Below are 23,234 nucleotides of genomic sequence, written 5' to 3'. Positions count from 1 at the left end.
GCTACCATAATCATTCACAGAGAAAGCAATTACAGCATAATTAGAAATATTTCTTAGCTTTTTCCTCCATTTTTTGATCACTTTACTCATTTCCTTCATCCCTCACAACTTGATCTTCATTCAGTAAAATATGAAACAGTTTCTTAGTTCTTTGCTGAGGGAAGGAGTTACACTTTTTCTGTTTAGTTAAATTAATAACTGAATATTGGAATGAATGGCAGTAGCAAGACAGAAACTTTTTTCAAGAAAAGTTCAACAGGGTAAGCAAGTCAAGATGTTGTGTCAGCTCATTTTGTATTTTCAAAGGTAGCATAAACCACCTGGGGTGTACCTGAAAACAGGGTACATAGGTTTACTGCAAGTCTGTTCCTTCCTTTGGTTATCTGGGGGGAAATAAGACGTACAGAAAAATTTTCCCTTTGACAGATCCAAATATATGAGGGCTGTCCGCCAGCAGCTCATGATGCTGCAGACATCTGTAGCATTTAAGCATGTAATTGACCGTTCCAAAGCACTTTGCGAAGCCATCTATTACATTCCGCAGCACACTGAATGCTCTGTGGCAAATTGCTCACCCATTTAATCAATGATCCATTCCATGCCACAACTCCACTTCAGTATTTTACATTGTTTACAGAAATACCGCCTGCCTTTCAGCCCAGTCACCTTTTGTCTCAGGTAACACTCCTCCAAGTCAGAGCTGCTAACTCTGGTGCTTTTAATGTAAGGCTTTATTCTGCAAGGAACTGTGTATTAGTTTCATTTTCCTCTTGCAACTCAGTGCCTGTTTCATGTCATTTGCAGTGCAAAGACTTCTCTTTCTAAGGATTATTTCCAGCTGTCCATTTTTGGAGAATGTACTTGTCAATCACAACACATAACTTGAAGCTCTCATGAGAACTCTCTTAACAAAGAAGATACCATAACCTCTCTACATAACTAAATTCTACCTCTTTGCAATACCTTTAGAGAATTTCTTTTTCTCCCCTCTCCCTTCAAGGATGAGAAACAAGTCACAATCTTGTCAAACTCTTCTAAAAGTCCACGGGGACTCAAGACCCATAGCACTAGAAAATCCTTTCTGTGCCTTGCTGACACACAGCAGCTGCAACCCTCGGAGACACAGAGCCCTGCTTCTCTCTGCTCTGTCAAAAGAGAAATGAGCTTTTCCTGTTTGCTGAGGGAGAGCCATCAGTTAGAAAGAACAGTTTGGCAAGTTGAATCTGCCCTCAGCAGTTCTTTCTTAACAATTTATAACTGTAAGAAATCATGTTCATTGAACGTGGTTTCAAACAGGATGAGCAATGTACCTCATGGAAACTCTTGGAAGGAGGAGAGTGACTGGCAATAAAGGAAATAATTAGAAGGGATCTATTAAGCAATGACAATTAGTGAGCGGACGCGCTACTGCCAATGGTAATGTCTTCAACAAAATTAAATTTTTGGCTCATTGAATATGACAAATACAAATGCAGTTTGGGTATCTTCTTATTAGACTCAGTTTTAGTCTAAAAATACATGGGTTTAAATGCTGGCAATAAGAGCATTAATGAGGAAGTGCTAATCTTCTAGTAACCATAATGACAGTAATGGTAGTTCTTCCTTTAGTGCAGATGTTGAGAATGGAAGCACTGAAGATAGGCTCCAGGCCATATGATAGCTCAAGCTCATCTTAGGCACATTTCAGGAGGGGTGGTAAAAGCTTGCAAGTATGTAAAACATTGCTGTAGGAAGGAGGCACTTCTTCAAGGGCACAGAAAAAGGGACAAATAGAAAGAATCTTAAACTGATAAAAAAATCAAGTATCTTCAAACTTCCAATAGTGGAAGGAGAGTATCAAAGCAATGGAGCTGATCACCTGAAGAGATGCTGAGTGTGTCTTTGAACAGCTTCCAGAAGTGGTTGCACAAATGTCTGTCACAGCTAATCCTGATGCCAGGAGTGACAAATGACCCTGCCTTGAGGCTGAACTGGACAAGATGACACTGTGAGTCCTTTCACAGCTCATTTTTTCTTGCTTGCCTTTTTCTGAGCCAAGATCATCCTTTATGGGAGCTGCTTTTCTTCTGTCTTTTCTCCTTAAATAGGATTTACTGCTCAAAAGCGAGCAGGGCCTGTTGATTATGGGCTCTAAAGGAACTCTGAACTCCATGTGCTAATTTCTTCTTTATTAGGAAGGGTAGTAAAGACACAACATTAACAGTGATAAACAATCAGATGAACTACTGACAGCTTTGCTAAAATTCACACTGCTTGTGTCCCTAATGTCTGAGCCCTGGAGATAGCAACAGGGATTTTGTAGTGCCCAACACTAACTGCTTCATGTGAATGTATCTGTAAGTCTGCTCCAGGAGCCTACTTGAAAATCTGCTCATTTTTGAGTGAAGAGTTCTGTTGTTTTTTTTCCCAGTATCTCCATTTACAAACTGCATGGTTTGTGGGGCACTGCCTTCCCTGCCAGAGCCTGCTGGGGACCTGCTCTGTGACCTTAGTGACAAATCACTTATGTCTGCTGCCTCTCAGTCTCTCTCTTTCCTTCATTCTCCTCCTCTTTCTGTCTTTTTTCCAGTGTTCTGCTTTGTAAGTCATGTCTCTGAAGAGACATCATGAGCCTAAGATGACTTCAGTAGGGTTTAACTATTCTTTGTACCACTACAGATTTCAGCTGCAGAGTTTATTAGACTTAAAACAGCAGAAAATGTCAACTTCTGAAAATGCAGTGAAAAAGTGCTTTGGAGTACACATTCTTTTGTTTTAAAAATTTCTTTTAGATTTCAATCTTTTAATACCTGATTTTAAGCCATAAAAATCCCAGTAGAAGGAGGATGGTGTATTAGTCATAGCTTTATGCCTGGTACCAGAGTAACAATTAAATGCTGGTCATTCATCACGAAATGGTACAACTCACTGTGAACAGCAATAACTGCAAGAGCTTGCTTGAACTGCTGCTGCTTTTATGTCCTTGGCCTAATTTATAATCCTGGAATTCTTTGTCAGCTTTATGCAGAATAATAAGACAAATATTATAGTTATACCATCGCATAAAGTAAACGCTTATTTAAACACGCACCTTTTGCAGAGCTCTGAGCAGCCATGTAAATCACTACCCAGCGTGACACAGCTCTTAGCTAAGTGTGATTTACATATTTTCCCGACAGTGCTTTCACAAAATAAAGAAAATAAATGAAAAATATGGGTAATTGCAACAAAGAAAATGCCCTATTTTATAATCAGAAGTCCTTTCAAACTTTTAGATACTGTCTTCATTTACGTCATTAAGTGCCATTACCTGCACATATGTTACAGGCATTTTGGAAAGAAGGTTAGTAGGAAAGTACACAGATTGTTCTGGCTTTTCCGTTTGCAGGTAGGCCCTTGGAGAAGGTGGGAATCAAACCCGTCAGTAAAACATTTTTATTTCAACAAGCTGGAAAATATTTTGGAGGAATTTTTATGACCTCTTGCTGGGCTTTTTGTAAGTAATACAGCGTCAGCTATGACATTAACTTTGATAAACACAATAAAAACCATATGCTGCCTCATTTCTTTAAAACCAGCTTAATAAGAAATTGAGTTCCTCACATTACAGCACTGCACAGCTAAATGCTTTTCTGCAGTTTGTGTTATCCTCTGAAGCAGCAGTCACTAGCAGGCAGTTTTAGAAACCAGGCAGCAAGGCAGTGTGATTGTAGTTGTAATCTGGCAATTCTTTTTTCCCCCCTTACGTACATTTGAGACAGGCGATCAAGCAAGTATATGGCTATTTATTTGGCAGTGCTGCAGTTAAAGCTCGTATGAACCATTACAGAAAATTACTTTTCTTTCTCAGTTTATATGCCTGACCTTGATAGCTTGGCTGTTCGCTGGTACCGTTACCATGGAAATAGAAGAATGATCTTTCTGTTGATATCAGTGCATAATTAAGGGTCACTGAGACCGCTCAGGTCAGGAGATCATTTTCAGAGTTCGGATCTTCGGGGGGATGAATGTTGTTATTCTACAGAGGTTTTGTGCATTGGTTGATGTGACTGTTATTCTGTCATCCTAAATTAAGCCCCACTGACTCCAAACTAAGAGCCAGAAATATTTACTCAATCCACAGATTTCCAATAAACTCTATGTCTGTGAAGCTGCTTTTTCTAGGCATTCCCAGGTACAGAAAACTGCCAAGCCATGGGGCTTGTTGCCACTTGTCAGCTGAAAAGTGGTAACTGGCTGTGTAATTGCTTCTCATCATTTTGAATACAGTGTAAAACACAATCTGTTAAAAGCCTCCACTGACAGAAATTTGAGTGTCTTCAGGGCGTAGCTCATTCAGAAATGTTTTCCTATTGGATTCTTCTGAGAAGCTTGACATTTCTACAGGGGCAGTTTAAGGAAGGACAAACAGTCTTCCTCTAGTGGATGTGGGCAACAGTTTCTTTCTCTCCCTGCTGAAGCAAACTTGTATTTTGAAAGCCTCAGACCCTTATTAGGAAGTTTCTGGCAGTCCCTGCTTGCTAACTCAACCACCTTCCTTGTTGCTTGCCTCTAGAATGAACATATTTTCCTTGAAGAATGATATCCAAATCCAAATATGATGCTCCAGCTCAGAAATTGCCAGTGCCCTGTGTAGGGTACTTTGTAGGGAATGTTATGCTTTTATTGTATGTTGTTCCTGGTTTGATATTGAAGGACACAATGAAAAAGAATTTGCAGTGGGTTTACATCACTGTCTGCAGTTTTACAAATCTTTTTCTTAAAAAGCACAGTTTTATAAACTCCGTATTTCATTAATAATATCATCAATTAAATCAAGCTGGTTTCATGTTAACTTCTAATCCTTTAGACGACTCTTGAACTGCTTAGAAAAAAAGGCTCCATCTGCATTATCCCCATGGTTTGGCAAGCCAAAATGGACGCCCTGCTGCCCTACTGTTCCCATTTCTTTTCCCTTTATTTTGCAGATATTCTCAAAAGGTCTGTCTGCCTATATTTTTTTGCTCTCTGAGCAGATCTACATTTTTGATACCCCCTTTCTTTTTCTCTGCATGTGCCTTCAGAACAAGCTGTGCCCTTTCACATCAGTATTCAAGTCATATGAATTCTACCATCAAATCTCCGTAATATGAGGAAAGGCGAACACTATGAGGTTCTTTTCATAACTTCTATAGGTTGACAATCCCTCTTTATTAGCTCTTGGTCTGTCATCTTGTTTTATCATTGAGAAAACAAATATTTGCGCCGCATGACATAAGAAACATAAAAAAGATTCAGATGGCTGTAAATAGCACAATAAGACTAATTTCAGTATATTGTTTCAAGATAACTTGTGGAGATTTAGCCAATTAAAAATAGTGTGCACCAGGCTAATGTAATTCCTCATGCTGAGAAGATCCCTAGGGATAGGATACAGAAAGCTGTCCTGAGATGGAACAAGTCCTGCGCTGGGAGCTTTGAAAATGGTTAAGACAATGGAGACTATAGTGGAAGAAATAATTAGGTGCAAATGTTGGAGAATAGAAGTGGATGACACATAGCCGGGTCCATCTGGCACCCACAGGCAGGATCTAGCCCTTTGGGACATTTCCATTGCCTTGTCCTTGGAAGAGACAGGTAATGAGTTTTCTGGGAATAAGCTGTTGTAACAAATTCCTTCTCCTGGGCTGAGTCCAAAGTTGAGCTAGGCACTAGGTCCACGTTAGAAGGGGAGAGTTTGAAGGAACATCTGTTTCCACATATGCAGAGCCTCGGCAGCAGCCAAGGTTAGGATTATCCTATTAATATGTTGCTCCTATAACTAACTTTATGGTTATATTTTGTCAATTAATTATTTGAGATCTTTTGCTCATCTGTTCTACCAACAGAAATAATTTCATGACCTTTTTCAGCCCAGGACTAGCTTGTTGCTAGCTGTATGTGGATATAAACAAATCCTGCTGCATAATTTTTCCTTTCCAGCTATGAGAAAAAATGCTGCTCTTTTCTTGAGTGCTTGCTCTGTACAGTGAAACTCTAAAAGTAAGAGGTCTGTTCCACTCCTGGAGACAAACCTACCTTTAGTGATGGCAGGACCCAATACATTACAACATTACAATTTGCTTTCTTTTTAAAACAACAAATTAATCCATCCAGACTCCCCTGTCAGTGTGCTTTTGTGATGCCATTAAGGAACCCCTAAAGTGAAATCATGTAAGATTTTCTTGGTTTTTTGTTTCCTTCTGCTTCCCTTGAAATAATTCCAGACTCAGCTCTTAAGGAAGAACCGAACACTGCAAGAACTATGGAAATGAACAGTTTGTGTTTGAGACATTAACAAATCTATGCTATGGTAAGGGTCAGGGCTTGCTCTTTTCCTTTTTCTGTTAAATTGCTTTCGTCTTCTGCAGAGGTTTCTGAGAATTTGATTATTTTGTTTTCTGGCCATGGTCAGCAATACCATATACTGGGAAATTTTTCTCCTGTCACAAAGTATTGGAATCTCCCTTTTCATCTAAGCACTGATTAGTGCAGAGGTCAGGACTGCAGATGGGATGGCAGGATGGGTACTGTGCTGTACCAGTTTGGTGATGCTTTCGTTTTGCAATAAACAGCCATGAAAATTGTAAGGAAATCAAGTCACACCAGAATAGCTCTTGCCAAGTCCAGCTGCAGATGCTGTTAGTACAGCACCAGAGGGAGAAACCACACTAGCAGTAGCATGATTGATAGATAGGATATCTCAAGGGCTATTCCATATACACCGAATATAAAAATTTAATCAGACTTAAGTTTTTTGTGTTTAATAGAAGTTTTCTATATTATGAAGTAATAACAGGTACATAACTAAAAACACTCTGGCTAAAGGAAATAACAATAGGATAAAATAAATCTTTTGTGCTAATTTTGCTTTGTTCTTAATTGATTAATCCCAGTGCTGATCACTCAGTGTATACAGACACAGAGACACAGAAAACTCACAAAACTTTACAATATTGGACTGCAGAAGAGTAACAATATCTGAACTTTAAAAAGCAGGTGTGAAAAACAAGCTGTTGTGTTGCTTCTAATTTCAAAAGCCAAGGCATGAGAAGGGCACGCAGGAGAGATTTAGAGAAAAGGCCATTCTGTTTTCCAACACATTTAGGGCACAAGGACGAAGAAAGATTTTAGCAAGGTTTATGGAGCCCTGTCTGAACTAGACCCCAGTATCTGCAAAGTAACACCTGCCTCTGTCCCACTCTCCTGGTTCTTCATGTCACCAATTTCACAGATGGCATAAAACTCAAATGATGAATGATGGGAGTGAAATTTGTTTTAAATGTTGCACAGTTGAAGCCAGGAAGTATTCCTTCTTCAAACAACATGTATTAGATTGTGCGCTATATCTTAGTGTACTAGAGCTAATCTACTGAAATATTCATGTAGCAGAGAAGAATGGGCATAAAAAAAAAATAAAGTATGCGCAGTGTGATGGAATTAATGTTCCTACTGGAACATTAGCTTTTGTATTTCTTAGGGGTTTTTTAGTGATTTTTGACCTTGCAGCTTTAGTGGTATTCTGACACAGCATTTTACATTTATTATTTTATTTTTTTGAAGTTCAAAGACAAAATGAAATAAGGATGGGGAGGGGAGGGGTAAGTGGAAGAAAATGAAAGAGTAGGAAGAACAGAGCTGAATATTTGCTTGGTGAGTGAAGCACCTTGAACTAACAATGCGTACATTCAGAGCAGGTAAACAGTTAAGAAAATAAAAAAAGGCTTGGTGAGATCTTGATGTGCAGGCAGAAGTAACTGCTAGGTGGTCTTAAGTGAATTTTACCCTCTGCTGCATTTCTTAATGGATAATCATGAAACATGAATACATGTGCAAGAAAAATCCCATATATCTGTATTTTGTTTTCATTTTAGCAATGTATTCCTGCTGAACTCTGTGCTTAAAAGTGAGTGGAGTTTAATCAATATTAGTGGTTTTATTTTTTTTTTAAATATTCAAGGCATTTGTGATATTAAAAGTTCCTGAAAATCCAAACAGTGGGATTGGTTTTAGGAACACTGACATTGAGAGCCTAACTCTGTTGTCCCCCAGACCACAATGAATGAAGGTGTTAATGCTAAAACTCAAAAAGAGATAATGAAAACTTATTCCTAGTAATAAAGCAGCTAGGGAACATCTATTCTGAATTGCAAGTTTTATAAAAATGGAGAGTCTGAGAATGAAAGAGGAAAAAAAAAAGGTGATTTGTAATGAAGAGCATTTTACAAATGTAGCTGTGCTGGGCATACTGATCACCTGCTGTATTGGGCTACAGGGGACTTCTAAACCATCATAGAGCCTGAATGTAGCTACCCCATCCTCTGTGTGCTCATGCATTCTCCTCCCTCTGTCTGCTCTGAGTTCTGTGAAGATGCATCTTCCTGAGGACACGAGGGCTGTGTAAGACTACACAGATCTTTCTGCACAATGTTTATTGCAAGAGGTGGTCTGTGGCAGCTCCCTGGTAGAGCATGTGCCTTCTGTTGCAGCTGAGATGATGAATTTAAATCTTAACAGAGAAAAAGAAAGCATCCTTGATTCATGAAAACAAGCTTCTATCCCTTAGTTGCTTTAAAATGGTATCTTTTAAAATGCATATTGTAATTAAATAAGAGAACTCGGGCTTCATTGTATTTTTTCATTATTCTGGCTGAACAAACTCTTTGCAGAATGAAATTAAATTGTGCAGAAACAGTCATGGCCAAGGACATTAAGATACTTATCAATACAGGGAAAAAATAGATCTCTGATTCTTTCCCGTCCCAGATCTCCCTATAAAACTGAAGCCTATGCAGTATTTCAACACAGATTTTTAATAAAGGATATAATGAAGTGTGTGCTCAGGTCACTGAAATGAACAATATGTCTTGGATCTAAGTATTTAATTAAAAGATTTCTTCATTGAATTGAAACAATCTCATTTGTCTTATGTTTGTTACAAGTGATTGCTTGTTATGCAGTTCTGTGCACTTGTATCCCAAACCTCTACTTTAGCTTGTATGAGGGGCTAAATGGCACATATACAACATTAATCTCCCTGAAACAACTTTCTACTCCGTATAGGTTTCCAGATAAATAAAAATCTGCTAATTTCTGAGAATTTGAGCTTATGTGAGCTTGGACAGACTTTTAGATTCTCCCTTCCTGTGCTCCCTTTACTGCCCTCTTGCCTTCTTTATCTCTAATATTATCATAGACTAAATTCACAAAATACTTCAAACGCATATTTAAGTGTAAGAATGTGTTTAAATCCTATGGGCTCCAACAGGAGCTAAGTACATGCTTATAAGCACTGTGGTAGAGGTTAGATCTATCTGCCTTGCAAGCAGGGACAGTTTCCTTCCCCACGCTTTCTATTTTGTGCCACCAACATTGTACTCAGCTGCTGCAGAGGAAGAGTTTGTCCTTTGATAGCTGTCACTGAAAATGTGATGCCTGGGTGTGCAAAGGTTCTTTACACATCTGCTCATCCTTGACAAGCAGAATAGCACCAGGCTGTCTATTCAGTAGTGTTTTGACAGCAAACATGTTTTGCCCTGTGGGATCCGTGAGGAGCTTTGAGAGCTTACGGAGTGGACAGAGATCACAAATGCTTTTGGGTTGCTCAGTGCTGTGAATGAGGTGTATGGCATTTACTGGGAAAAAGTGAGAGACAATAACAACTCCATTGTGAGTCACTTGGCCCTGCTCTATCTCATACCTGCCTTTACTGGCTTGGTTGATGCAAACAGTAACTGAGGTATTTATTGTCTTAATCTAAAAACAGATGGATTACGCTAAGAACAGAAGGACTGCCATCTTGCATTAAACTGGATGGACCACTGGTCCAACCACAGATTCCTACTATAAAAGTCAAGCAAAGTGATTCTTCTCTGAATACACACTCCCATCTTTCTGCATACAAAAGATTAGGGACTTTCTGCACCAGCAGCTGCCCCTGAACTGTTGAACAATCCTGAACCATTTAACAATCCACAACAGAACTGTCTTCTGTGAATTTATTGGATGCATTGGACTTCTGTAACATCCTCTAGCAAGGACTTCCATAGCGTAACCCTATTGTCTTCTCATTTTTCTGTGAATACACTAGAAACATTCTCACGAATGAAAATACACTAGAAACTATCTCATCACGTTTCCCTTCATTATTTTCTCTTTCAGACTAACAGCTAAAGCTGTTGCAGTTCTCTTACCAATCCTGGGAAGCTCGTGGATCTTTGGGATTCTGGCCATCAATGCCCACACATTAATATTTCAGTATATGTTTGCTGTTTTCAATTCACTACAAGTAAGTACTTGGTTGGAAAGGTTGTGGCTACTGAACTGCTGTTGAGATGCAATAAATGGATCATTAGTAATATTTTCACATACTTTCATTTATTGGATTTTTTTCTATTCATTCCTGTGTCTTTTAAGTGTGTGCTGACCACACAGTGCTGGCAATTGTTTAATCTCTGTATGAAGAGAACTTTCATCCCATTCCTTAGTGTTTCCAGTAGCAATAGCTAAATAAAATAGACAGTGAGCTAGAGAAACACATTGCTCTTCTGGCAGTAGGTATCACAGGCAGGATTCTTAAAGGTAAAGGAAGATTCTTCTTGTAAATTTACTAGAACAAAATTTCTGCGTCAGTTTGAGGCTTCGTTACCAACAATAACTGAAAACAAACAGAAGTTGCTGGGAACAGTGCAGCACAAGGAGAAAAAGGAATCTGTTCTGCATGCTGCAGAAAGCAGCACATGACTTCTTAAGACACTGATCTAGAAAAAGTTCTGTTTGGGAAAGAATGCAAGCATCTGCCTAGCTTAAACACAGCCTTCAGTAGAGGTATAAATCTATAGGTGAGTTCTTTCCCAAATAATGATTACAAAGTGAAAGAAAATGTTAACTTTTATAAATCCTTTGCTACCTCAGGGACGGCTATGGTCACAGAAAGCCGGCAACACAGTGCTCGTGATGGACTGATTAGAAAAGGGTAAATTTTCATCAAAAAGAAAACAAACTCTATAAAAATCTTCAGGGAAGTTGTCTGAATCATTTCCTTCAGCCTCTACGATTTAAGGACAGTTAAAAATGTTCTCATGTAGCTCACGACAAGAATTCTGGCTTATTTTCTACCAGATTTTTTCCTGCAGAGCCCTAAAGTTTAGGAAGTGGTGTTTGACATGAAAAGGTCCAGGCAAGCTGCGTAGGAACCTAATGTGGCATGCTTCTCCAGTTTAATGGTGGGCAACATTTATCCCACTTTTCAGTGTTTATAGTTACACAGTGCTGTGAGAAATACATTACAGTATGTCATTCTTCACAGCCATTCTTTACCCTTGACCCTTTTCTCTGTTTTCAGGGGTTTTTCATGTTCCTGTTTCACTGTCTTCTGAATTCAGAGGTATGTTACAAAATGGCATTAGCAAATTTTGTATGATTGCTGTTATTGATTTGCAGCATTTTGACCCATGTTTGGCATTTATTTTACTTGACAAAGAATGAAGAGTTTCCAAAAAGGGATAAGTGAAGGCATCTTAAGACTGAAGAAATGACACATCCCTGGGGCTGGAGGGGCTGAGCAGGCCATGGGCTGACCTGAGGGAAGGTGTCACAGTGGTGGCAGCAGGACTCACTCTGGCAGTCCCTGCTCGGGGGCCTCTGGCTTTGTTACATCTGCAGTTCCAGAGAGGAAAATAAGCATTAATCTCAGCAAAACATACTTTAGGAGACTGCTCATGCAGTTCTTAATGGGAAACCAAACAGTGTAGAACATATTCCAGGTATTTTTCTTGGCTAGGAGCTGAGGTTTTCACAATGGACCAAGAGGCACCTTTTCACACAAAGGCTGTCTCAAAGCAGCTGGGATAAAGCCAAGGCAGGGCTGATGTCGCAGAGACATCCTTGCTTGGCCCGCAGCTCACATCATCCTCTCTTCCAACAGCAGCCAGCAGAAAATCCTCAACGATATGCATTACTGATAATGAAAATTTCTTATAAAAACCATTTCTCACATGCCCACAGTGAGCACTGCCTAGGGAATACTTACACAGCATTGATTCTTCCACAGCTATTCCATCAGGGTGCTATGGAATAGCTCTGCCCTATAGCTTGTTTAGTTCCTATGCATCCAAAGCACTCCAGCTCTTCCAAGGAGTTGTTTCACTAATCAATTATAGCTTATTAATATTTACCAACATATGAAGTCTTAGAGCACTGACATGATTTTTCTACAGTCAGTTCATAGAGTCAAGACTGACTGTGAAATTCTTTATCTTTATTGGAATCAACTAAAGTTAAGCAGGCAGCCTAAAGGTAAGGAAGTAAAATACTTCTTTATCCTATTCTTCCCCACACTTAGAAAGCCTTCTTCCTTCTGTCAAGCATCACTTCTTATATCAAATATAAATATTTGAGTCATGGGCATTTTTCCAGAAAGATAATGAGAAAGGAAATTCAGTAACGTTTCAGGATTTGAATACTCAAAAATAGTTCACGTACAGCTAATGTGAACAGGCATTTTTGGAGAGCAGGTCCTTTTGGCTTTGCTGTATGCTATGCATCTCTAAAATACTTCAGCTAAACTGTGAGAATGCTTTCCTTCTTATCATAGACGAGAAACTCAGATATTGTAAAGCAAAATCTGCAGATATTTCCAAGCAGCTGGTAAAACACAGAGCTGTGTTCCCTGTGCTCAAGGACAAGAAATGCACAAGCAGCACAGAGAAGGGTAGGCTTGCAGCTGGCTTATATCTGCAAGGTGTCTGGGTACCATCAGGGCTGCAAGATCACCAGGGAGTGCCTGCCCAAAGGTGCTCTTTTGTACAAGGACTGCAAATACAAAGAATGTATGCTTACATGCTTTTCTTTCAAACAAGATGAATAGTAATAGCTTGGACATCTAGGAGGCTGGGATAACCCAGATAGCATGAAAATACTGCCAGAGAAATGAGACATAATGAGGTTATAAAACGTTTTGTATTTAATCTGTGACTACTTGAAAAATACAATAACTGAAGTATAAATAAAAATGTAGGAGCAGACTGTTGTTTTTAGTACATAATGTAGTTCTTGGTGACATTAATGTGAGGGAAGGTTAATGGGGATGTAATTGTAGGCGGCACCTGAGAAAATACACGCAACTTTGTTCAAAATAAATCTTCTGTCTGATACCACTTTTTCTTCCCAAAGGTTAGAGCTGCTTTTAAGCACAAAACCAAGGTGTGGTCCCTCACCAGTAGCTCGGCTCGCAACATCAATGTAAAACCCTTCAATTCTGACATTGTGAGTATTTGTCCTTTTTTCTTTCCTATTGCACTTGAAAGGGTTCTGCATCACATTCTGTTGAAAGATCAGGACACAAAGAGGTGTGTGGATACCTAACTTAATGCACAGTGAAGAGGGGTGGAATCAGCAAGTATTACATTGCAGCTACAGTACATATTTTGAAAGCAAAGGACCCAATTCTACTTCCTGGTAAACTATCACATAAAAGTGAATAGGCATTACCAACTCTCGAGTATGGTTCAGTGAGACTATTTCTGCCACTTGTAATGAACTTCACATTATGCATTCAAGCAGCATTTTGCCAATGTATCCGTCTTATGACTATGGCTTTTTGATAGGGCACTTTTACTTCTAAGTCTGAGAAACAAACTCTTAGATAAATCAATGCATGTGTATGCTTTTCCAGCCTTGCTTAGATTGCCTTGAGGCAAAATATATTTGTTTTTATAAGGAGCCAGACTTCTGAAGTGATAGGTATTATTAAGTGATCACTGCCAATCACATTAGATTCTGGCAATAACTGTTAAAAATCCTTTATGGAATATGCTTTCAAGATTCTATGACAACGTTGTAATGTAAATAGATCCTTTCAAGCTTTTATTTCATCAGACGAGAGTGGTTTCGCAAAATAAATAAATCTACTTTCGATGTTATTTTTTCTAGATGAGTGGGAACAGGCCAGGCACAACCCCCACAAAGCTGAACACCTGGGATAAAAGCACCAATTCAGCCAACCGCATTGATTTATCAGCAGTCTGACAGCAGTGCCAGCTTCTCAGTGAAAATCAAGCCATACATTCAGGACCTCTGACACAATGTCCACCAGTATTTTCTCACTGTTAACACCAGTAGAAAACTGCTTTTTTATCACTGACTATTAGATTGGAAATTGCTGTATTGTTTCCTTGACTAAATAGCCCTATTCTGTGTGTCTTCGGAACTGTACCACATTCTACCACTTGCCTATTAGTGTTATCAGTAAAAGTAAATAGCACAAATATACACTGGATGGTTTTGTCAGCATTGATGAAAACACTAGGTATGCAAAAAGGGTTTACTGCCATCTGAACCTCTCCAGATCCCAGAACAGAGGAAAGTCAGCGTACCTTGGGAAAGATGGATTTTCATGCTCTAAAATGAAATGTTTCCCATTGTGACATTGTAATGGGGCTATCCTGGTCTTGCTGTGCACACTTTGTTTACACTTATTACCTTACAGAGTCCAGTTATTGAAGTGAAACATTCAAAATACACAGTGTGGTGATTCATTTAAATGCTACAAAGAAACTGAGACTTGAGGGAGGAGCAAATCCAGGCTACTCAGCTCCCAGATATGGGTGTGGAATTAGCAAAGCTGAGCAGCACATATGTCTCTATACATACAAACAGCACGTGTAACATGCAATACTTCTATACATGAACCTATTAGTATTTTAGATATTGCTGTTTACAACATATCTCTAGAAGGCAGAAAAGGCTATGGTTGTCCTGTAGCAGTCCACACCGTCTATCACTGATTTGTGTCTGCTGACATATTGCAATACGAAGTATTTGTATTGCTTTGTCTGAAGCTTTGGATGCAATCAACAACTGTCCATCAATTGCGTTTTGCAAATGCATTAATTGTAGCTTTTGGAAAATCAAAGCCTGGCGCTGTGACTTATGCTTCTCCTTTTACTTGTCAGATTGGGACACTGAACTGCAACCACAAAAATGTTACACAATGGTATACTGTGAAGACTGCCAGACTACAAATAAGTCTGTATATTGTTACCTACAGGCAACTTTTAAATAGATCTCCACTGAGTGTTCTGTGGTTTTAAACTTGCTCAACACCTAATAACTTCTGCTTTAGTACTGCTATGAAGTATCTTTAGGGGAAAAAAAGAATGCATTTTTCCCTTAGACTAGTGTTTTGTATGTTCACCACAGTGACCTTTGGAGTACAAGGGGTGCAATCTGGGCTGTGCCAATGATGCAACCTTCCAGCTGCGGTAAAGCAGGCTATAAGCCCCAGAGGTGGTCAGAGCCCCTAAATACATATAATACTGGTCTAGGATTTACTCAGCAGCCAGAGTCCCAAAAAGTAGTTTTCAGTGATGATGAGACTCCAACACAGAGAGGCTGTGCCATGTCTCCTTGTCCTGAGTTTCTCTGCAAGACACCTGGCCACCAAACCTCTACACAATGTGGACATCTGGTCCCAGTGAATCTAGCAAGATATTTGCCTGTGATTTCAGAGAGAAAAGATATTTGCACTGTGATTTGCAGGGTAGAAATTGTTTATTGCACAGTAAAGTTGTGAAAAAAAAAATCAACTGAACTTTAGGAACAGGAAGCATTCATCAGTTAGGACTGAATGTAGTGAAAAGTTTCATCCAAAAGCAATGAAGTTGGAACTTCAGAAAGCATTGATACATTTCATTTGTTATTGATCCAAAACAAGTTTTCTCCATGTTTTCTGTCTGCACTAAGAGAAAATGAACTATTTCAGTTTGGTTCAAGCTTTTCCATCCCCTCTGCTTCCTTACCTACCTTACCCTGCCATCCTTACCAAGGCTTGGCATGGTCACCAAACTGAAAGCCCACAGTCCCCCCATGTCTGTCTGTGGCTACAAATTAAAAAAGTCTACAGAAAGTATCTTGGTTTCTCCAGACCTACACTGAATTTCTGCAGCTAGAACATAGCAGAGTGTGACACACTGCATACGCACACATATGTGCATAAAATGATAGGCTTCTAATCTTGCGTTGCCAGTTGGTAAATAAACTCAAGTTGTTGACAGCTAGAGAGGGTCAGTAAAAGCTAAATGTCTAAATGGCTGTGTCCTTCTTTCAGCATTTGTGTATAGCTTTTTCTTAGTTTTTTATAAGTTGGACTGTCTTTCAGCTGTACAAATATATTGACTCTTCTTGGTCTGAGAATGTTACGTTTTCTTTTGTTCATCTGTTTGGTTTGCCCCAAAAGATACAGTAGAAGGAGTTCTCAGAATGTATGGAGAAGACTGTAACTGTACTGTGATAGCAGAGTTCAAAGTGTCTATTTTGTGTGCAGACAACGTATTTAAGCATATTTTTTTGATACTGGAGCATGTGTGTTGTTTTTTTTTTTGTCTGTTTGTTTTAACACTGTGATCATGGGTATCGATTTAAACCCTCCTTCATAACTTCCATTCATTGTAGTGTAACATAAAAAGGACATATCAAAGCTTTTTTTTTTAAATCTTATTTTTGAAGACTTGTTCTTTCTACACAGTTTTCATTGACTGCCTTTCCTCCTGTGCTGGCTGTATATTGGCCACCCATATCGCTGCCCAAGATCCAACTGAAAACAACACATGACATACAAATGACAATACCAAATGACAGTGATACAAGGAGCTAAATCTGGGCTTCATTCAAGTATATACCAGATTTTAAAATTGTTTATCAAAGAGAAGAACATGCAAATGTTCTTGGTTTTGTACCACAAAATGTGCTGTAGACGTGTTAGATATTAAAGGAGCATTATTATCCTTTATCTACTGTGATCCACTGAGGATAACCTGTGTCCCATGCTTTAATGTTTGAACTTGACTTGTGATGAAGCAGTATACATCTTGTTTATGTCACATGAGGTTAGGAGTTAGAACATGGTATTTATGTTAGTTTGGGGCTGGGGTTTCTTATGTTTTTGATAGACTGATGAAAAAAACCACAAAAAACATTTTCCATCTAAATCTGTTCTTTTTGTTTGATTCAATGTATTTGTTGTTAGTGAATGCAGCAAATGTACTGAATAAGAAATGTATAAATGAATCTTTAAACAGTCGCTTTCTGTCCTCAGTCTTTGAAGCCTGGAAATCTTGCAGTTTATTTATGGGCATGTATACTGTGGCTTTTGCAATATTTTTTTTTTCAGGACAGCATCATTTTGTCAATGGCATGAAATCTTAATTGAATGAGATGTGAGTTTTAACATATGTAATGTAGTAGGAATGACTTTGCCAGTAAGTAGGAAAATAATTAAGTTTTGTTGTGTTGGTTTTTTTTCTCAGATAAATAAGAAATCTTAATTTCCTAAAATAATTTTGTGTTTGTTCAAATTATTCTTTTGACATGGATTATAAACAACAGTATAGAAATTATGGTTCCCTATGAGTGCTAATGTTGTGCTCAAACAAGCAGATCTCGACCCTTAGGAGAAGTCCTACTATGTGAACCACATGGTCTACCATAGCACAGATAATGTGCAGACAGTATTTCTGCATTACAGTTTATATCTATGGGATATACCAAGCACAGGTGAACCCTTCCCTTTAAGGAAGATTTCTGAAGCATCTGATGCTTATTATTTCTTCTACATGTGTATATGGTTGTATGCATTCACATATATGCAAAATATGAGACTTTCTGAAGTCTCCTCCCATCAACACATCAGCATGTGCTTTTCTGTAATTATTTTCTGTGACTGGGTGCAGAATTTGCTGTACAGCAGAGGGGGCATATGCCACAGTTAACCTTCCATGGCATTTTGCATTCTGCAGCCAAGTAGCTGTGACAACTGTCAGCTCTCTCTAATTCCCCATGTTTGGGATATCTGGGAGCATAGGCATGGTTAGAAAGGATATCATTTCAGAAAAAAACGGGGTTTTGTCATTGTTCTGCTCATACCCCCACTGCATGACCTTCAGCAAGTAGCTTTTCCTGACTGTGTGTTTATTCCATCAGGGAAATGAAAATAATTATATTGTCCTCTTTGTTAAGTGCTTTGTAACTCACAGTTGACAAGCAGAGCACTTATTACGTTGGTCACATCAAAAGTAACACCTCCCATTTATTCCCATGGAAGTGACAACGTATTCTAAGAACACAATAACACTATTTGATAGAGCAAATTCTCAGCTACTATTTTTAAGACAGTCACCACCAGTGGCTGTGCATTTTCACCAGCGATGCACAAGAGTTTGTGTGCTGTGCTCATAAATATCTGTGCCAATGGAGGTGATCCACTGTTCCACAGCATTTCACCACCCACCACCTCACTGTGCTCATATCCACTGTTTAGTGTCCATAAACATTCAGCAGGCATCAGTGAATGTTAATGGCTGCAGATCTTTCCACATGGAGAAATTCAATTCCACACCTTTGCTCCATATGCACTCCCATGTCAGACACCATTCAGTCGGAGTGCCCCTCTGCTGCCATCTGTACAGGGCAACAACATGTAATGGAATATCAGTGGGAAGGCTCAACCTCTGCTGCCATCCCACCAACATTCGCCTCATATGCTCTGATGCATAACAAAATAGAGGGCATTACTTTCAGAGCAACCCTGTTTTCAAGGTTAAAGCCAGTTCTATTGAAATAAACAGGCTGCCAACTGCCTCCTCTGTGCTGCACAGCTGTGCAGATGTGGTGGAGTGTTGATGGAAAGTTAGATGGGAAGGGAATTTTGTGGTGTTGAATAACAAGATTAGCTGTATCCAGAAAAACTCTAGATTGGAATTCAGATGGGAAACGTGTTTCATCGCCTTTCGATACCCTTACAAAGATACCTCACTTCCTTTGTAAACATCCAAGTCATGTAGCAAGAAATATGGAAAGGAACATTCACTGTGAAATAGACATTTTTTTTCCTTTTACATTTATCACTTGTGTCAGAATAGTAAATTAGATAATTTTAGCACTGGTTTACATAATGTTTGCCTTTAAAAATATTTTCATTATATCTATGTTATGCTTGGATGACTCGGTGCAGTCTATGCCATGGTTAGTTACTGCCATAATTGCCCTTGTTCACACAATTTTCTTTCTCAATAATCCCATATGTTCCTGGAATTCAGAAACCATATTTCATCTTGTCAAGGATGATTACAACTCTAAATGTAACACTGACACCAGTGTATTCACCAGGTGCTGACACATGACAGAAACACTGAGTCATAAGGGTGGCTTTTAGGCACTATTTAGGGCATCTTTAGGAAACACTTTCCTTGACCAGCTGCTACTTTGCTGAGGACAATTGCCTTAGAGCAGTTTAAGGCCGGCTAGTTTGCCTATAACAAAGGCAATGAAGCTTCCTCTCTCCACTTTGTTTCCAGTGGTTATTGCAGGCTGTGTTGGGCACTGCATGTGTGTCTTCAAACAGTCTCCAAGTTAAGCATTTCCTTATTTATTACGAACAAGGAATAATGGACTAAAAAACTCAAGCAAAAACTAAGAGAAAAACAACCCAACTTTGAGGCACAAGAATCAATTCTGTCAACTCTGTCATCACACAAGGTTTGTTTTAGCCTGTGCTCCTAATACTCTAGATGAAAATACACAATAAAACCGATGCAAAATTTTACCCTACCAGTGTCTCAAGGTAAGCAGCAAAGAAGAAATATTTGGGAAATCTCGGCCTTATATAGTACGATTTTGGCAATTTACATCACATTATGTTGATGACAGAATGTCATCTGATGGCTTTTTTTGTTTCAGATTCTGCACAGGTCAACTGAATGTGAGCACATCTTCTCGCTCGGCCACTCATGTAGCACTAATTTGTCGTATTTTAGTGCCTTCAAAAGGAAAAAACAAATGGTGGAAAAGAGATGGGGGGCTGAAATGGGCATGTGTTTGTAGAGGGAAAAGGGCAAAGTGTAGTTCTCACACTGTGCCCTGGCTCTTTCACACTCTGTTGATGGGTGCACAGGAGGCTTAGGGATCCAGGCATGTGGCTGTTTGCGCAGACACCTTTCTGCTGCAGCAACAAAGTGCATAACTGTTAAATCTGTGGACTACATTTCAGAATTGGTAAATTTAATATTGTAAATTACCATTAAACACACACTAAAATCTCACATGAGTAGTCAGCCCCATGATGAAGGGGCATTTTGGAATTTAATTTGTCTTTCCTAAAATGCTGTCCTTCCAACTCATGTTCATTGTGTGAACATTCAAAAAAAGAGAGGAACCAAGAGAAGGACACAATTTACTCTTACAAAAATGACCTTCATTTAAAAAGAATAAAATTCTCTTTTCTTCACTGCTTACGTCACCTTCAGGAGTCTCTTCCCCAGTTAAAAATACAGATTGCCCCACAGTGGTTAGGAGTCTGCATTGCTTACATTTTGCAAGGGGGAGAGCACAGCATTTCTCAGCACAGCACAGCTGTGAAGCTGGGCTACGTTACATGTCCTTCACCTCCTATCTGCCACAGCGTACTTGCTGCCTCTATCCACAGGGCTGTCAAGGAACTTCCTCTCTCAGACCCATTAAGGGAAATGAATAATCACAGGAAAAGTCATGTCAGTGCATTTGTCACAGACAAAAAGCCACACCAGAGAAGCAATGCAGCCTTTTCTTCTCTTCCAGTAGGGGAGCAGGAATCACCCAGAGTCTCACAAATCTGGATTTCTACTTTCTGTTCTGCAGTGTAGCTGGTAAAAACGTGTGAAAGCAGCTCTCTGCTTGTCTGAAGTGTCTCCAGGGTACAAAGCACTTCTGTCAAAATCAGTTATTATTTACACCTACTGAATTGTCTGCCTTAGACACTCAATACAAGATACATTTGTTCTGCAAAATAAAATAACTCATACTGTGCTCTGCCATGTTAAGAGCAGAGCTTATCTGGATCAGAGTAGCCACCTAGGAGGATTTCAGTGCATGGCAAAGGGTAATATTTGTGCCATGACTTCAAGAAAGTCACTTTGGTGGTAATTTATCTTTGAATCCAAGGTGGCTGAAATCAAAGGAACTTCTGAAACCAAACTTTTTTCCTAGTCTGCTGCAGTACAAGGCCTGCAGAATGTGTGGGCACTGCAATCCCTTAGTTTCCTGCAAGACAAAGGTCTGGCATTCAGGCTGAAGAAAGTCTTCTCCCTCTGTGATCCTCTTCCCCCTGCCACCTGAATCCCTCTGCAGATCTGACGCACATGCACAATCTCCATGAATAATAGTTTATCTTTCCTCTATAACTTTTACATTATCCATAAGGCATGCTGACAAGCAGCAAAGCATTTTGTTGAACAACTTTTAACAACACTTTCTCCTTACGAAATGTTTGGTCCTGTGAACACCTAATGGTTCTTTCTGCAAGAAAAATACAGTCCCTCCTGAAGTACAATAATTTAACTTACTTAGACAGAAACATCAGGTAATCTTCTTCCTACATATCAAAGCTCTTCATTTAATAGAGCAATTTTTCAGATAACAGTCTCAGTAATGTCACTATGAGAAAAGTTAATTGAGAAGCTCAGACCAGCTTAACTCCAGTTTCCTCCTATTTACTACAATTTGTGAAACATTTTACCCCCCAGTTTGGGCAAGTAAGAGCTTAGAAACTCATATTAAGGAAAAAAAAAGAAAAAAAAAAGGAAAACAAACAGAAAATTGCTATGCTGATTGTGTAATGCAAAGGCAGAATGCAGTCTGTTTAGGCTAAGGGCCACAGACATCAACTCACTTTGTCCTATGGAAGTGATGTGCATTGTACACATATATACTGCATAAACCCACTTTCCAAGTCTCCCTTGTTGCCAGCATGGGAGAGTTTAGCCAAAAATATCTGATTTCAGTCCGTGCAGAAGTGGAGGGATGCAGGGGGTCTGCCCGTGTGCATGTGCTCCTGCTGAGGACACTGGCCATGGGGAGGACAGAAGCAGCAATATTTCCTGGTCTGTTTAATAAGGCACTGCCATAAATCACAGGAGTGGTCACCTGCTGCCAAGGCCAAAACCACTGTTATTCCTTCAGCTTATTCTTATCAGAAAATAATAAAATTCTCACACACAGCATTTTGCTAAAGCAAAATAATGTATTGCCTGTAAAGTCAAGCCCTGCCTGCTTCTGTCTCAGTCAATGCAAGTGCTCTCTCATCCACTCTGCTGCTGTTTCAGCAGCTATTTTATTTCTGTCTCAGTCTAACAGAGATCTCCTCCTTGCTGCTGTCTTTAGATGACTCAGAAAGTTTAAAAAAATTGTAAACTGTGTCACATTGTGCCAATAAGGTTGTAATCCCCTTCTTTAAGCAACCTTCAGGGGTGAGTGCCACTAAAGACCTAACAGCTTGACAGCTGCTTGAGAGCCAGGAAACTTTGTAGAAAGAGAAGCTGAAAGGTGTGCTGTGTTTGATGTTCCTCTTAGCTGCATCAGTTACTGTGCTAAATCTATGTGGTTGCTCTGCAGAGCACGGCGGCTGGATCAGAACTCTAGCCCTTTGTTTTAACTGCACGAACAGACAGCAATCCAGTTTGAAGCAATTTGAAACCTAAACTTCTAATCTAACCACTATCTGCAAACACGTTTTTTATTCCTCATTGTATTTTGAGTTTGAATTGTAGTTCCAGTTTGTGACATTTTAAATCAAACACATTTAAAACTCCCAAATTCCAGATATCTCAACTGTTTGAGAATTAAGATTCTTTTTGAAGTACGTGACATTACTAGGCACCTCCTGTAATGCTTTAAGAACTTCACTGACCTATTTATTTGGTCACTAGTGTACTCATTCCCAAAACTACTCTGATTTTATCCATGACATGAAGCCCACACAGATGTCACAAACCATAGGCATTTATTTCCTACATGGTCTATAGACACCGCTGCTTTTTGCAGTATTAATACTGGGACCGATACAAGGAGGAGGGTATGCTCCGACCACTTGTACCTTCTGCTTTTTTTTTTTTTTTTCCCTGGCAGATGGTTGGTTTTATACAACAAAATTAATCACAACTCAAACTGTATTTGTCTAGGACATGCGTGGCAGCTGGTGTCTGTCTATGGTAACCAAATACGTTCACAAGTCCAGTTTCCTTCTTCATTTTTTTTTTGCTACTTACTTCCCTTCCCATAAATATCTCTTCAGTTTATTTAACTCCTCAGGCATTTCTTACTTGCTCTTGCCAGCACTTACATCAGATACTGTAAATGTTCATTTCTGCAGTGCCTACATTCTGCTTTTTTCCTTTAAGATTTGCATCTGCCACACTCATCTGACACAG

The 23,234-nt window shown here is 39.2% G+C and overlaps 1 protein-coding gene and 1 long non-coding RNA gene across 8 annotated transcripts in view; one reads left to right on the top strand and one right to left on the bottom strand.

Annotated features, from left to right (window-relative positions):
• ADGRD1 (adhesion G protein-coupled receptor D1) overlaps nucleotides 1-17,334 on the top strand; it is a 122,422-nt gene extending 105,088 nt beyond the window's left edge. For both annotated transcript variants that reach the window (XM_415094.8, XM_025155657.3), the window contains 4 exons: nucleotides 10,159-10,285; nucleotides 11,342-11,383; nucleotides 13,171-13,263; nucleotides 13,930-17,334. In XM_415094.8, coding sequence (XP_415094.5) covers nucleotides 10,159-10,285; nucleotides 11,342-11,383; nucleotides 13,171-13,263; nucleotides 13,930-14,025 — 358 coding nt within the window. In that variant the 3' untranslated portion in view covers nucleotides 14,026-17,334. The remainder of the gene's footprint in view (nucleotides 1-10,158; nucleotides 10,286-11,341; nucleotides 11,384-13,170; nucleotides 13,264-13,929) is intronic.
• LOC121106882 overlaps nucleotides 1-23,234 on the bottom strand; it is a 361,649-nt gene that overhangs the window by 114,985 nt on the left and 223,430 nt on the right. The gene's annotated exons all lie outside the window — the stretch shown is intronic.

The sequence above is a fragment of the Gallus gallus genome, chromosome 15 (assembly GCF_016699485.2).
Source record: "Gallus gallus isolate bGalGal1 chromosome 15, bGalGal1.mat.broiler.GRCg7b, whole genome shotgun sequence".
Classification (NCBI taxonomy): domain Eukaryota; kingdom Metazoa; phylum Chordata; class Aves; order Galliformes; family Phasianidae; genus Gallus; species Gallus gallus.
The sequence above is the reverse complement of the archived record's forward strand: the minus strand, read 5'-3'. Positions and strand labels throughout refer to the sequence as shown.